The sequence below is a fragment of the Melospiza melodia genome, chromosome 6 (genome assembly GCF_035770615.1).
Source record: "Melospiza melodia melodia isolate bMelMel2 chromosome 6, bMelMel2.pri, whole genome shotgun sequence".
Taxonomy (NCBI): domain Eukaryota; kingdom Metazoa; phylum Chordata; class Aves; order Passeriformes; family Passerellidae; genus Melospiza; species Melospiza melodia.
Genome location: NC_086199.1, coordinates 74048567 through 74064755, shown reverse-complemented (window position 1 = coordinate 74064755; position 16189 = coordinate 74048567). Strand labels below are relative to the sequence as shown.

The following is a 16189-nucleotide window of genomic DNA, read 5'->3' as shown; positions in this document are numbered from 1 at the left end:
ATGGAGGACTGGGAGGTGGGTTTGAGACAGCCAGCACAGTTTCAGCAAGGGCAAATCCTGCCTGACCAACCCAGTGGCCTTCTAAGATGGAGTAATTACATCAGTGGACAAGGGAGAGGTTACGGATATTGTTCTTCTGGATTTCTGTAAAGCCTTGGACATGGTCCCCCACAACATCCTTCTCTATGAATTGCAGAAAGATGGATTTGATGAGTGGACTGTTAGATGGATAAAGAATTGGTTGGATGGTCACATCCAAAGGGTGATGGTCAATGGCTGACAGTAACAGTGGACATCAGGGACAAGTGCTGTATCTCAGGTGCATAGTGGGATTTAATATCTTCATTAATGACATTGCTGAGGGTGCACTCAACCTAATTAGGAAGCTGAGTGGTGCAGTTGCCATGCTTGAAGGGATGTGGACAAGCTCAGCAAGTGGCCCCATGGGAATCTCTGGAGGTTTAAGATGACCAAGGGCAAGGTCCTGCACGTGGATTCTGCACCTCTGGTATTCACAGGCTGGAGACTGAACAGATTGAGAGCAGCCCTGCCCAGAGGGACTTGGGGATGCTGCTGGGTGAGAGGCTGGACATGCCCCAGCCATGGGCACTGCCAGCCCAGAGAGCCAAACGTGTCCTGGGCTGCATCCAGAGCAGCGTGGGCAGCAGGGCCGGGGGGGATCCTGCCCCTCTGCTCTGCTCTGCTCAGAGCCACTGCAGGGCTGCACCAGCTCTGGGTGCCAGCACAGCAGGGCAGGGAGGGGATCCTGCCCCTCTGCTCTGCTCTGCTCAGAGCCACTGCAGGGCTGCCCCAGCTCTGGGTGCCAGCACAGCAGGGCAGGGAGGGGATCCTGCCCCTCTGCTCTGCTCAGAGCCACTGCAGGGCTGCCCCAGCTCTGGGTGCCAGCACAGGAGGGACAAGGGCCTGTTGGAATGAGTCCAGAGGAGGCCACCAAGATGATTAGAGGGACAGAGCATCTCTACTGTGAGGAAAGGCCGAGAGTACTGGGATTGTTCACCCTGTAAGAGAAGGCTTGGGGGGACCTGATTGTGGCCTTCCAGTACCTGAAGGGAGCCTGTAAGAAAGAGGGAGAGGGACTTTTTACAAGAGCACAGAGTGACAGGACAAGGGGCAATAACTAAAAACTGAAAGAGAGTAGGTTTAGAGTAGGTATTGAGAGGATGTTCTTTGCTGTGAGGGTGGTGAGAGCTGGAACAGGTTGCCCAAAGAAGCTGTGATGCCCCATTACTAGAGATGTTCAAGGCCAGGTTGGATGGTGCTCTGAGTATCTTGGTCTAGTGAGAGGTGTCCCTGCCCGTGGCAGGGGGATTGGAGCTGGATGATCTTTAAGGTCCCCCTCCAACCCAAACCACTCTATGATTTTATGACATCTAAGAAAACTGCGAGGTTGAATTGTCCTTAGTTCATATCCTCTATGTTATTAAGCTCCCATAATATGGCTTTCTAATACTTAAGCTTTTGAAAATCATTAAGGGCAAGTGATAGTTGAATTTTTATTATGTGCATCAAAGTATTTTCTGTTTTTGTGGTAATGAAACAGTTTGACACTTCTAGCAAAAAAGATAAGTACACTCTGTACTAATTAGAAGCTGCATTTTTTCAATTCTAAGCTAACAAAAATTGGGTAGCAGCTGCTATACTAATTAAGTGCACAGAATGTTGATCACTTCTTCTTGCTGAGTGCCACACTGTTTCATTACAGCATGAGCAGGTGCCTGTTTGATATAGCACATAAAATGTTTTGTAAATTTAAGAGTTAAGACTATAAAGTCACCTTTAGCCTGACTTAGGCACTAAATTTCACGCAGGAGTCCCTTCACTGAGCCAAATGTGTACACATTGGTTTTCATTAGAATAAGATGTCTTTTTTTGTATCTGAGTGAGGTCTTAAAGCAGTTGCTTGTTTTCATGTTTAAGAATTTACATTTCTTTATTTAAATTTATCTGCCTTCAGCTTTAAGACTTCTGATATTTTTCCCTGCTACATTTTTAAAAGTCATTTTGGTGTGAGATTTTTTTTCCAGCAAAGGTTTTTGTATGCAGTGATTATATCGTCTGTTGGTCTTGTTTATGATAAACTAAACAGATTGCACTTTTCAAGTCTTTCACTGCAACATATTTTCTCTGCATTTCATATCACTCTTATGGCTGAGCTCTGTCTCTTCTACTTTTTCAATATCTGCATATGTCATTCAGTGCTAGAATGGGAATATTTTTCTTGCCCTAGTTTTGTACTGATGGTGTCTGTGAAAGTTGCTTGTTCCTTACTTCCTCTTAGATTGCTAGAGTGGTAACATCTGCTGTTCATACATATGGTCCACACTGCTTGTCACCTAGCTGTTCTTTTATTGGATTTATTAAAATGCATTCATTTGAATAGTTCTGTGTTAAACAGCAATCCAGTCATTTCCTAGGGCTGCACTGCCTTCTTTGCTAATCACCTTCTACTAATCTTTGTCATGAGTGCAGAGCTCATGGTAGGTTACTCTAAGTTTGCTTCCAAATATGATTTTAAAATTTTAATATTAGGGCAATTACTGATTTATTTCAGTTGAAGCTAATCTTTATGGCAATTCCTCATTCACACAAATACTGTGAAATGTCACTTGGTTCTTAATATAATTCCTGCTTCATAATAGAAATTTGCTGACTGATTAAATCCAAGCTATACTTTCTGCTGTCTTTACTGGGTGCTAGATAAATACTTAAAGTGCACTTTTCCCGTGTATATAAATATGTAAATACTTTCAGATTATTAAAATGAAGATGTTACTTTGGCAGTTTTACCACAACAGAATTCATGCTTCAACTTCTTTTTTAGCTTTTTCTTGTAGTTAATACACTTCTAAGGACTAGGTTTATCAGAAGGTTTAATAATGGGGACTTTATGCTGTTCTCCAGATCTGCTCTTTTTGATCCAGAAATGCCAACTTGTGTTGTCCTTAAGGAAACTTTTTTTTCCCCCCAAAATTAGCAAATCTAAGAACACAGCTAGAAGGCATATCCTGCTCTTTGCATAGTCCTTGTTTAGTTGACATTTTCAAAGCAACAAAGCACGGTTGTTTGCTTGCTCATTGGTGCTGCAGATCCCATTTATATTTATGCCCTTGAAAACACTTCCTTCACCTGAAGCTGAAACTTAAATAGTGCAAGTGTGCTTCGTGAGAATAATTTTCTTTGTCCTAACTGCTTGAAGTGAAATTACTAGAAGGTGTTGTAGTTTGCAGTACAGCTAAGGTGTTGTGGTTCCATTAAGCACTTGCATCCCTCCTGTTTCTGTGGGACTGGAGAAGGCCCATCTGAGCAGCAGATGCCTGAAGGGTCCAAGACAGGACCTGCCACTGGTGGTATGGAAAGTGATGGCAGTTGTTTGGCAGGAATGGCAGCAGTGCCCCCTCTCACCAGCCTTCCCCCCTCACCACGTGTCAGCAGGAGGCACTGGAGCAGATTGCCAAGCTGGGCATGTCCCATCCCTGGAAGTGCCAGAAGTCAAGTTGGATGTGAATTTGAGGAAGTCTGGTGTAGTAGACCAGACCTGGTCTAGTAGAAAGTGTCCCTGCTGCCCATGTCAGGACTTTAGGAACTGGATGATCCTTAAGATCTCTTCCAACCCAAACCAGTTCATGATTTTGTGCTGTACTTGTGTTTTGTCATAAGGAATTTGGACATGTTTAGAAGAAGCGAGTCAGTGTGTCAGCTGATAAAATAAGGGATATTCTGCAGTGGGGGAAAAAAAAAAGCAGCCTAGAACTGTGACTTATATAACTACTTCTTCAGCAGGAGTAAACAAGCCAGGTTATCCTTACTCTTCTTTTTCCCTCCTTGTTTTCCTGCTGCTAATACGTTAATCCCCATCATCATTCATCCTTGGTGGTAAAGGAAGAGTACAGTAAAGCAGCAATATCCTGAGTTTTTAAATTTTAAAATTTGCTTGCTTTAGAGACATGCTAGGACCACTTCTGAGGGCCTTTAAATTATCCCACCATAAATATAATAGGTAAAAATTAGTGAATTTCAGTTTCATTATGTGTCCACATCATCCTAGCAAGTTCAAAATCCTTTGCCTCATGGCTTGGGATAGAATCTGCTGAGAGCAAATTACAGTATATTTAGATAACTCTGCTTCCAGTGCACTTGGAAATAACTGTTTTCACTTCCCACTAATCTGTAGTCCAAACTTGTGAATCTCATACCAGTTGTGATAGATTTTCTTACAGTTTCATTCTGGTATATGTGGTTAGTGTTTATTTGATATAGAGCCTCTGCGAAAATTCATGTGTGGGAGGAAAGATTATTTACTGGACAATAAGGATGCATTTCTATTGGATGAATTACATGCACAAAATCCAAGGCTCTCCCTTGTGCTCCTTCAGTCAGAGTTCCTGCCTGTGAAATTGGTTTTGGAGACAGCAGTAAATGGCTGTGGATGCTGCTTTCTTCCCTTCTGTGACTTGTCTATCTGTAGTCCAGATGTAAATGATGCCAGTGTACTCCTTTTTGTGTGTGTGGGTATCAATTTGGAATTGGTAGAAACAGTTTGCTTTGAGGAATCACAATTATAGTTGGGTAAAAATTACTTTATTTACATCTTTAGCTTCTGCTATATTAGGAACATCAACTACCAAATTAGAGGGAAAATGGAAATGAAAAGCACAAGTGTATTTGAAGATCTATGCTAGTAAATAGTACCTTCAAGGTATGACCAGCATTTTTCAATTTAGCTGGTTTTTTTGTTATTATCATCCTATTTAAATCAGGGAGGGCCAACTGAATGCCATGAAGTCTTTCATCATTGCAAACAGATGAATGTGCTAACAGGTGAGTAATTTCTCTTTGAAATGAGAGAGACTTTATTTGGTCACTTGTTCAAGAAGCAAGCACGTGATGTGCCCTGCCCTTCTGCATGGAAGGCTTAGCATAGGATGGCAGCCATGGTAGCAGTCAGTGAGTGCCAAGTTCCTGGCATTTCTCAGCCAGTGCTTCCCATGTGGTTCAGTGCTGGACATTCATTTGCAAGCTGTGGTGTTGTCCTCCTGGAAATAAGCAACGTTCATGTTTGTTTCACTTCAGAAAGCATTTTGACATCTTCAGATTAAATCTGCCATCATCGAGGCATTTACAGGAGAAAACAATGAGAGTATTTGGAACTAGACTAACTTTTGAAATGAGACTGAATATTAGGTATTTTTTCATTTGTGAATTATGGATTATGAAAATGTGGGAAGTTAATTCAGTGCCTAAGTTGCTTTGTCACTTGGTATACACATAAAATTTTCGTCTTTCTCCTTTTGCAGTTAAGTTACCAGCTTAAGGTGGGTATCATGTACTGCAAAGCTGGGCAAAGCACAGAAGAGGAAATGTACAATAATGAATCAGCAGGTCCAGCCTTTGAGGAGTTTCTTCAGCTCTTGGGAGAGCGAGTTCGACTCAAGGGATTTGACAAGTACCGTGCTCAGCTGGATACAAAAAGTAAGATTTGTTCATTCTTTTTTCCCCCCTGAAGTGAATAAAATGCTTGGTGTGGTTGCTAACTGCCTTTTTGAAGAGTTCTTAAAAATAACATCTTAGTTGTAGGAAGGCAGTTGCTTAATATAAGTGAAAGCAGAGCACATGTGTAATTTAACTGCACTCTCATATGGTCTCTCAACTCTGATAATAATTTGATTTTTGCACTGATTTGGTATGAAATTACCAATGAAGCTACAACAAGAAACTAGTAATTATGGAACAATTATTGATCTTGCAAATCTATCATCAGTGTATTTTCTTAAAGGTAATCAATACAGCTGGTATGTCTTTTCTTTTTAAAATTATGCACTTATAGACTGTGTCCAAAATGTTTCGCGAACCCATCTATGTCACTCCACCTTGAAAAATTGATATACTGCTTTTCTAATGTCTGTTGCATGCAGTTTTTCTTCTAGGCACTTTTGTCTTAGTCATTCTGTCAAATGTATTCCTCCCTCTGTGCTTTTTCTTTTTTGAGTTATGGAAATGAACTGGATTTGGCAGCTATGTTATCAGCTCTAACTGTACAACATATTGCAACAAAATGCAGTGGTAAGATGATCTTGGGTGACCATAACTATAAAAGAAACTCCCTGCATTTGGAATCAGTCTTGTGAAATACCTGTTTATCAGCTAGCACATGCTGCATTCAATTTGTAGATCTGTTTGAATTACTTGGGGAAATTTTGTCTTGTGTTCCTTTTCTTTGAGTACTGGAACTACAGTTCCTATGGAGATCTTTTGCTATTTGGCTTACTTGTAGCAAAGGAAATGAAATAAGGAGTTTGATTCATGAAACCTGAAAAACATTAATCAGCTTTAGTGCAGCAGAAGCTGTGGCCTTGTCATGGGTCTTCTGGCACAAATAGAGTACCTTGCTGTGCTTTAATGCTCCATCATTCTATATTCTGTCCTTAATTTCTTGAGCAATTGCATTGCCATCTCCTCAGGCTGTTCTTGACTAGTCTAATCATCAATCGTCAGAGGGTTCTAAAGCCTCCTTTGGTTTTAAACCTGAATTAATACCTATTTTGCAGGTATTAACATTGAGCCTGCTTTTTTTTTTACTTGCAATACCTATATTCCCTCTGTTGTAGTTCCTCCCTTGAGAGCATTTCGCAGACACAAGGAACAGTTTGGGTTGGAAGGGACCTAAAAGATCATCTCATTTCAACCCCCCAGCCATGGGCAGGGACACCTTCCACTAGAGCAGGTTGCTGAAAGATCCATCCAGCCTGGCCTTGAGCACTTCCAGGGATGGGACATTCACAGCTTCTCTGGGCAACCTGTTCCACTGCCTCACCACCCTCACAGTGAAAAATTTATTCCCAATATCTAATATAAACCTGACCTCCTTCAGTTTAAAATCATTCCCCCTTGTCCCATTGCTACATGTCCTTGGGAGAAGTCTCTCATCAGCTCTCTTGTAGGAAATACTTAAAATTCTCAAGGTGAGTTTTCCTTTTGTGCAGCTCTGAACTGTAATTTTATTGGTTATAAAGATGAGCTAGGTAAAAAATGAAGTGGGTATGGAAAACAGAGAAAACATTTATTTACCTTCTGGTTTTATATTGTGACATTGTTACTTTCAGTTGTTAAAGCAAGATCCTCTTTTCCCTTTCTTCCCAGTTAGTTAAGATGTGAGAAAAAAGGAAAATAACCCATATTTTGGTGTCAGTCCACACACACTGGTTTCTAGTATGTGTAAATGCTGTATAATTGAGTTGATTCATCTGCTCAAATATACCCAAGAAAGCTGTAAATGTCTTTTTAGGTACTTTTGCATTTTCTTCTGAACAGCAGCGTTTTCCGTGTTTGGAATTCCTTATTGCTTCTGACTCGAGGAAAGAATATTGTCAGGTTTTGAGTTTATGGACTACAATCTAGCACCTGTTGAATGGAATCTTTAAGTTGACTGACTCTCTCCTGGTTTTGAGAGTTATCTTCTTGTAATGAAGCTTTCTCCTCCGTGTTCAGAGCTGGCATATCTTTTTCACTTTGCCCAGTAGACCCGCTCAGCTCCATTCTGTATCTAAAAATACAAAAAGTCTTTATGTGAACACTTCAGTGTGACCATAGAGGACAGGAAATCCTCTTAAGTGGAAACTGCTGCTTTCGTGAATGATTTCCTACACTTTCTTTCAGTCAAGGTTTACAGACTCACATATGTGGAACCTTATCAGCCAGAACTGCTTAGGAACTCTTTTAAGTTTGTCTGAAATCTTTCAGGCTAATTGCCTGCAGGATTATTGAGAAAACACATGACTGCGTGTGAGCATGCATGAGTTCTTAATGAGTAGGTCTGAGCAAAGCAAATGTGAACAATAGCAGCAAACATTTCTAATTTGATCTTGATGGTGGTATGTTCTCCTTTCTGCCAGTGTGCAAAGCACAGATGGAAATGCTGAAAGAGAAGGTGCTTTGGGGCCACAACACTCAGCTCTTTGGATAGCTGCATTTGGAAACACTTATAGCATATTCCACACAGGAAATGGTGGGGGGAAAAGCCACTTAGTGGTAGGGGAAATGCTAAAGACCAAAGATGATCACAAGAGCTGCATCTCAGGTGTGAGGAATATATATATATATGTAGAGCAGAATACAGCCAGGCAATACATTTGCAGTAGCCACCCTAAGTAATCAGTCGGTCCTTTTGTGTTGGCCTTAACACAGAGACCTGCAAAGGAGGGGTTGTGGTTTTTTACTGTGACTTAGGTTTATAGGTTTTGTTGAAGCAGCTAGATCTTCAGCTAGGAACTGAGGTTCTCCATCTTCCAGCTCTCTGCTCTTTTGTTGCTAGAGAGCCCTGTCTTGAAGTAGTTCTTGCAATCTCACTGCTTAGGAAATTTTCATGCACCAGGATTGTGTTCAGTGGCAGCACAGTTGATTGCAAAGATGTGCTTAAAAACAAATGTCTGTTCATTGGCTTGTCAGAAAGGTCAGCTCTATGTAGACTACTTGGCTAGTTTCTGTACCTTTGACAATACTTTGTAGGCTGTGGAAAGCAGTTGCATGATGTAAGACGTGGAAAGATTTTTCTCTGCATGGAGATGAGCTGATTTGTATATGTACTCTGGAAATATTCACAATATTTTTCATTTATGCAAATTTAGAAAAGTGAAGTTGTTCTAGCAAAAGGCAGTTTCAGAACAGTTATTACTAGAAATTTAGAGTTAGGATCCTTATTAGTAAGTGTCCATAACAGAGCCAATTCCTTAAAAGGAAGAATCTCATGCAGACTAGTAACTGAAAGCCTATTTAAGTGTATTGCATCCTTCAAGGGCTTTAGTTTTGGATCTCTGCCAGTACCACTGTGAAAAAGAGATGCTACTTTTCAAGTTTTGTTTGTTTATTTCTAGAATTACCAGAGGGGAAACAGTCTAGCTCCTGGCAGCCTGCAGACTTTGGATAGGAAATAGAGCTTGAAAATGTCACCTACCCCACAGTGACTAGGAAGCTTATGGGCATCACTTTAAAGTAATAAACATCACAGTGATCTTTCAAATTATAACTTCAGTCAATTTACTTTCTTTTCCAGTTGTAATGTATGCTTTATTTCCCTCCCCCTCACTTAGTCTTATTTTATATTGATAAGTGGGATCAGCTTGATAATGCTAGGCCTGGTAACAAGGACTGTGGGTCTAACAGAATGGCAGTGTGGTTGATGACGGAACTAAAGGAAGTTGATTAATATGAGCTGGGAATTTCACAATTTATCAATTTGATAAGATTATAAACTAAGCTAATAATGGTAGGTTTCTGTACTAAATGTTTATATTTTTCATGATTTTCTGATTGAGACATCAGAAGTATATAAAACCATAAGCTATTAAATAGATAATAAAATCTAGGGAATGAATGGACTTCCAATTGACATTTCATTTAGGGGTTGTCAAGAAACCCCAATGTTTGTAATGAAATAATAGAGATAGATTGCCTTCTTAACTTGCACTAGATAACAGCTTTCCAGCCTTGTGGAAATAATGATAGACGTACTCTTGGGTCTGAGCCTTCTTTTGGGAGACCAACAAATCTGAAAATGTTAAGTTGCTTAAGAAGCAGAAATAAGGGTGGGCAGAAGTTCATCTGCATTTCTCTGCATTTGTGTTACACATGTACTTTTGTATGGTACAAAATTAAAGATTCTGTCCTCCTCATTTCTGTCTGAAAACAACTTGGGTATTATAGAAGTTGATCATGAATGCTTGGTGTAATCCTTGTGTATGACAGGAGAGCAGTGTTCACAGCTGCTGACAAAGCAAAGGTAGAGGGGGGAGCAACATTAAGCTCTGAAAATATTTGTTCTTATGCTTTTTTTTGTCAGCCCTACTGCAGCTTGTAGTAATGGTTGTCCTGCCTTATCAGTGTAACGTACTTTGCATTCTCCTACAATTCCTTGGAATGTTTTTCTTTTCACCAGGGGGTCAAATTCTCTACTCATAATGGTTTTTATAGAGTTTTCTAGCACAGAGGTTAAACTGCTATAGAGGCAGGCTGACAAAGTCCTGTGGATTCAGTCAGCAGCATGTTGGTGGCTGTCTGCCACAGTTTTGAGCACTAGTAGTAGTGTGTTAGAAAAAAACCACTTCAAATGTGAGTCTGTTAATCCTTGTGAATATAGCTGAGAATCTTTGGAAGGACAGAAGACAAAGGAGGGTTTTTAGAGATTATTAATGGTGGAAAGGAAAAAGGATCAGCTACTCAGCTAAGTGCCCAGATCCAGTAATGGGGCAAGGCTGGGAAAGCATCATGAGTAGCTGTGCCATAATCTGGTGGCCAGAGGAGATGTCTTCAGTGTAAAAAGGTGCTAATGAATTTAAAGATCCCTCGGGCCTCTGTTAAAGAGAAGTAGATTGCAGTGCTGGCTTGCAGTTCTGACCTTGAAATGATGGATGTTGTTCCAGCACACAGTCTTGGATTTTATTGCAATAGCTGTGATTTGGTTTAAAACAAATACCTGCAGTTATGGTGGTGTGCTTCAGGAAGAGTATTCTGGACTTCAAAAAAGCTGAATGGTGACAGAGATGCACAGTCATAGTGTATATGGACTTCTGTTTGAAGCTGGATTTGAATAGGAGATATTTAACTGTAAAATGCTTGAAAATAATTGGAATTATTCAATGTGTCATTTGGATTGTAGCCTGATTATTTCGTTTGCAGAATCAGTGCTGTTCTCAGAAAACATTTTTCTACCTAAAATTAAATCCTGCCAGGAAAGTTGAAAGTTTGGCTTAAATATGTAGGTGTTCTAGAATATTTTTGGTCATAATTGCTTTATTCTATTCCCCCAATACCTTTTGAGCCCCTTCCCCTCTTTTGTGGCCGGCCTTTCCCTGTCTCACGTCCCAATCTTTTTGCACCTACTCCTCCCCTTTTCCAATTATTTGTCATATTTTTGTATGCTCTGTTTCTAAAAGATAATGTACAAATCAGTGTATTTACTGTTCAGCAGATAAAGCAAAAGATGATGTACAAATCAGTGTATTTACTGTTCAGCAGATAAAGCAAAAGATGATGTACAAATCAGTGTATTCACTGTTCAGCAGATAAAGCTGTTAGAAAGTTGCATTGATGTTTAGGTGACTTTTGGGCGTATCTGCCTCCTTGGGTGTGCACTGCAGTGATCAGGCAGAGGACAGAGGCTGCTGTGAAAACAGTGCAAGGTGAAATGATCCCCTTTCAGCTATCTGCTGTTCTAATTAGCATTTAAAATAAAGCAATTAGCATATTTAATATTAATATTTAATAAAATAATATTTAGATGATAGGGAATCTTTTATTTCTAATTCCCATTTTATTATAGATGGGTCATTTGGAAGCACAAAATCTCTATGTGGCTATAATGTAGAAAACTTTGTTTCATTTTACAAATCATTTTGTGCTTCATTTACATTAAAGCTACCTCTATTTAATTACTCTGAATCTGACAGGGAACAAACTTCTCAAAGTTTATACTCAGAATCTGGATAAATAAACTGAATATTTATGTTACTGTAAATGCATCACAACTCTCAAATCTGTTCTCTTCTTAGTAACATGATCTCTCTGCTAATGAAAATGCCAGGATGCAGTTTTTAACAGCTTTTTAAAATACATTGTTATAAATAACTGGGATTATATAATTTTGTTGCCTGTTTATATAACTTCAAATAGTCAGAATGCTTTGTTCCATATATAAAACTGGCTATTTTTCAAGTGGTGTTTGAAAGCAGGCTTTTTGCACTGTGGATATGAGTTGTATTTAATAGCATATACTCACTATTTTATCTTTAAATGTGTTACTGCTTAAATGAATGGCATATTTTTCAAGGTCACTTTTTAGAATGAAAGAAAGTGAAAACAAATTCACAATTTGTCTGTAATCAAGTGTTGTTTTCAACCATCACTTTTTAAACTGAGTAATATCCCCCTCTTCTTTTTTTCTTTCTAAACTTCATAGTCCTAGTTTTTATTGTTTTCTCTCCACATGGAAGCCTCTCCATCCACATTTAATTATTTCTGTGGCCTGTTTCTGGACCCCTTCTCTTTCTTCTATAACTTTTGAAATAGGGTGGCCAGAAATCAAAATAGGTGAGATTACCTTAGATTAATATACCAGCATTATAATGTCATTTTTGTGGGCTTTTTTCATCATCAGTTATAAGCATGCTGGCATCCTACTTGGGGTTTTGACTGTTCCTGTCCCTAAAGCAGGTGCTCTAATGAAGGTGCTACCTGATTTCATTACAGTTCAAGTCCTGATGTTTATGCTTAGGAGGACTCATCCTGTTGTTATTGTGGGTTATAGGGCCTTTGCTGTTTATGATGTGTTTGGTCACGGTATTCATTTTCAGTACCTGTCTGCCTGCCTTGCTGAAGTCTTTTTCACATTCCTTACAGTTCAGTTTCATTCTGAGGTATTGGGTGAATATTTGATAACTGAAAGTTATCTTGGGCTTTGTTCTCACTTTTCATGTTAGGTAGGCTTTCTTCAGGGTCTTCTGGTATCAACTCCCTCTTCATAACAAGTTTTTGTCTGGGAAAAGAATGCAAGAGTGCACAGGCTTTCTTTATGTGACACTTGCTTTGGCAGGTGAATAAACTGTGAGTAAGTTCTGACTTGCTGATATTTCAGCAAGTATAAGAACTTAACTCAAAAAATGCCTATTGCAAAAAAAATTCAGCTAGGATTAAGGATAATAAAAATTCTTGTCTTGGCTGATTTTTTTTAATAATAATGAAACTTTGGTTTTGAATTTTTTTTAATAATACTTTTATTTTGTCTTCTTTAACTGCAGCTGATTCAACAGGTACTCATTCTCTGTACACAACATACAAGGACTATGAAATCATGTTCCATGTTTCTACCATGTTGCCATATACTCCAAACAACAAACAACAGGTAAGATGGGCTCAGAATAAGATGAACTATTGAGTATTTATGGCAACTTTTATTCATTACTAGCAAAAAACCACTCAAAGAATCAAAAGTAAAAGTGGCAATCTCTGTGTCAGGGAGATGAGCAAAGTAGATGATTGTAGGTACATCACAGATTTTGCTCCATTGTTTTCTATTTAATTGTACATTACTTTGATGTGAATAGTATGCAGTAATGTCATTAGTACGTGCCAGAAGGACCTTAGTGTATCTGATGATTTTAAATAATTTTAGACCTTCTACAGCTAAGTCAATTGCCCTTTAAGGTTTGCATTCAGCAGATTGTAATATGGAGAGAGATAATGAATGGTGGTCCAGCACACTACACAAGAGTACATGAGCCAAAATCCTTAGTCAAGATTTTTTTTTTTAACTGTTATACTGTTTGGGCAGAACTGCTTTATTTACTAAAAGAAGCCTACCAGGAAATTATTTATAGTGTGTCTTAAGGACAATAACAATTTGTTTTCAACTTTAAATGGGACCTACCACTGGCTTGTAAAAATGTTTGAAATGGGGGATGTTTTCCTGCTTCCATGTATTACTGATTTCTCTTGATACTCACAGGATTTGTTTTTCCCCTTTGTTTAGCCAAGTTTTCCCTTATAAGTTGACCCTCTATGCTACATATAGAAATGAAATTATTATGAAAACAACCATGCCTGAAATTTATTAGGTTACCAACTAATTCTGGTACTTGTTATAGAACACCCAATTATATCAGTTTTCAGTTTGAAGTATCACTTGGGGAAAGAAAATGACCAATAATAATTTATAATAATGAGAAATAAATTATTTGAAATTTGTGAAAAGTCTGTTTTAACTTTTTTTTTTTTTCTTTTCCCCTCATTAAAGCTTCTGAGAAAACGGCATATTGGGAATGATATAGTGACAATAGTTTTCCAGGAGCCTGGAGCACAGCCGTTCAGCCCAAAGAACATCCGCTCCCACTTCCAGCACGTCTTTGTCATTGTGAGGGTGCACGGTCCCTGCACGGACAGCGTTTGTTACAGGTACCTGCTGCTGCTGCACCCACTGAGCACAGGGAACTGCAGCCCAGCTGCCATTCTCCTCCTAAATTCTCAAGGAGGTGTTGAGTCATGTGAATTTAGAACTCTTAAAAGAGTAAATAGACACACGACTGTGTAGATGAAACGTGCCCGGTGAAGAAGCTGCTGCAGTCACAGCAACACACACACACACACGTGTGCTTATCAAGCACTTGGAAATTATTTTAGAATTGCCTTCTCACTTCCTTTTTATTCTCTTCATGAAGAGAATGCTAGAAGAATTTTTTGGCATTGATAGAAATAGAACAAAGGGAAAAAAAAACCCACTTCCACTTCTTGCTTAGATAATTTGGTCATCTGAGTTTATGCTCCATTTTTGAAATTAAAACAGTGAAAAAGTATGACTTAGCCTTTCAGGAAGAAGCTAAGCTCTTGGAAATATCTTAATTTCTTCTCTAATTTCACTCCAACAAAGAAATGACAATTATGCAGCAAAAAAAAGTCTTAATGTGACCTTAAAGTCAATATTATTAAAATAGAAAATGGTAATTGATAGTAACATGTAATAAAGACTTGCAAGATGATATTCCTATTAGTATAATTTCTTAAAACTAAATTGAAAGCATATAGAAATGTTTGAGTTATGCTTTTTTACTATCAGTGAAAGTTCTTACCTTTGTTATATACTGGACTCTTCTAGTGTTTTCATTTTTAAATGTTGATTCATTTGAGAACTTCTAGAAAGCTTTGTCATTTAAAATATGAAATGTCAGACCAGTGGATTTAGAGCATGTATATTGAAATGAGATAGCCTTTGAATTAACTTGTTTTTGCTGAAATACAAATATTCACTCAAGTATTTTATTAAGGCGAGTGCTTATTTAGAGGAAAATCTAAGACTGCTGTGTATGAGTTGGTATATTCTTTATTTTTTGAGTACATATAGATGGGTTAAAGGCTTTCCTCTCCTAAGAAGTTCCTGGTATAGTTCCCAGAGCATTTCTAAAACTGATGCTGAGCTTTGTATATGTATTAACTCTCCTGGACTAAGAATGTTCATGTGGATACTCTTTTTCAGGATGCTTATTGAAAAATTCAGCTGTTGCATAATTTATGTGAGCACAGCTTGTTCTTAAACTCTTAGACATATGTTTCAGCTCTTACCCTGTACAGAAAGTGATTTTGAAGGAAAGGGAGCGTACAAAATGCATCCACAAGGGCTGCAGATGCATCTTTCACTTGAATTGCATATTACAGCATAGATCTGCTTTTGTCTGTTACTTTAAGTAATATGACTGTATATATTTTCTTCCTATTAAAAGGCATGGGAAAGATTGATACTTGCTAAACTGTAATAAGTTCAAGTATCTGAGGGTTCTATTTTTGACCTTCAGACTCCTGAATCATCTCATTTTTCAAGTGTTTATAACTGTAAGGGCTGGAACCTCATTGGTTGCTTAATGGTAATTTTGGCTTTAGTGATGGTACAGGCTTAAATTTTAAGGGGATGGGAAACAGTGTGATAAATGGTTGGGAGAATGTCAGTGTTCATTTTGATACACAAGACCACCAGAACATTCTATGTTTTCTGTACTGTCTTTAAGATTGAAGTACTATTTTTTTTCCTGTCCTCTCAGTGCAAACACTTGATTTAGATTTGTAGAATTCTATTATGAAAAGTTTTTCTAGGAGACTTTTCAAAGTAAGTTTGACCTCTTTTTCACTCAATTATTTGGAACAGTTTCATGGATTCATAATTCTAGACAAAACAGGAAACCATATAGCATAAAAATTTACTGGAATTTATATTTAAAAACTACATAAAAGGAATAAAGTCGAGCACTGTCTTGGCCAGTGATTCTCTCTCCCAACTAAGATAAACAATATTTCAAAAGTCTGGCATCTCTGAGCATTGCTCACTTTTTAAAACTTCTCTAGCATGTATTAAAGATTGAATTCTTATCCCTGTGATTCATGGCACTGAAAACTGAACCAAACAAAATCTTACTGTTAGTGTCTGGTAGTTTTTCATTGCATCCAGTAATTGTGTTTAATGCTTAGGCTTCCATTTCTTGATACCAGACCCTTCAGGACCACTGGAGATGAGTCACTTGCTTCATGAGCACCTCCTGTTGCATACTTTAAGATATACTGGTATACATTGGGAGGAAATATGACAGTAATGACATTTTTCAGTATCAGTTGCTAGAAAATATAGTAATTAGAAAACAAA

General features: G+C 38.4%; 1 protein-coding gene across 6 annotated transcripts in view; it reads left to right on the top strand.

Annotated features, from left to right (window-relative positions):
- The window catches only part of SIPA1L1 (signal induced proliferation associated 1 like 1), a 202091-nt gene that overhangs the window by 142495 nt on the left and 43407 nt on the right, over positions 1-16189 (top strand). For all 6 annotated transcript variants that reach the window (XM_063159192.1, XM_063159195.1, XM_063159191.1 and 3 more), the window contains 3 exons: positions 5316-5490; positions 12807-12910; positions 13802-13959. In XM_063159192.1, the coding sequence (XP_063015262.1) occupies positions 5316-5490; positions 12807-12910; positions 13802-13959 (437 nt within the window). The remainder of the gene's footprint in view (positions 1-5315; positions 5491-12806; positions 12911-13801; positions 13960-16189) is intronic.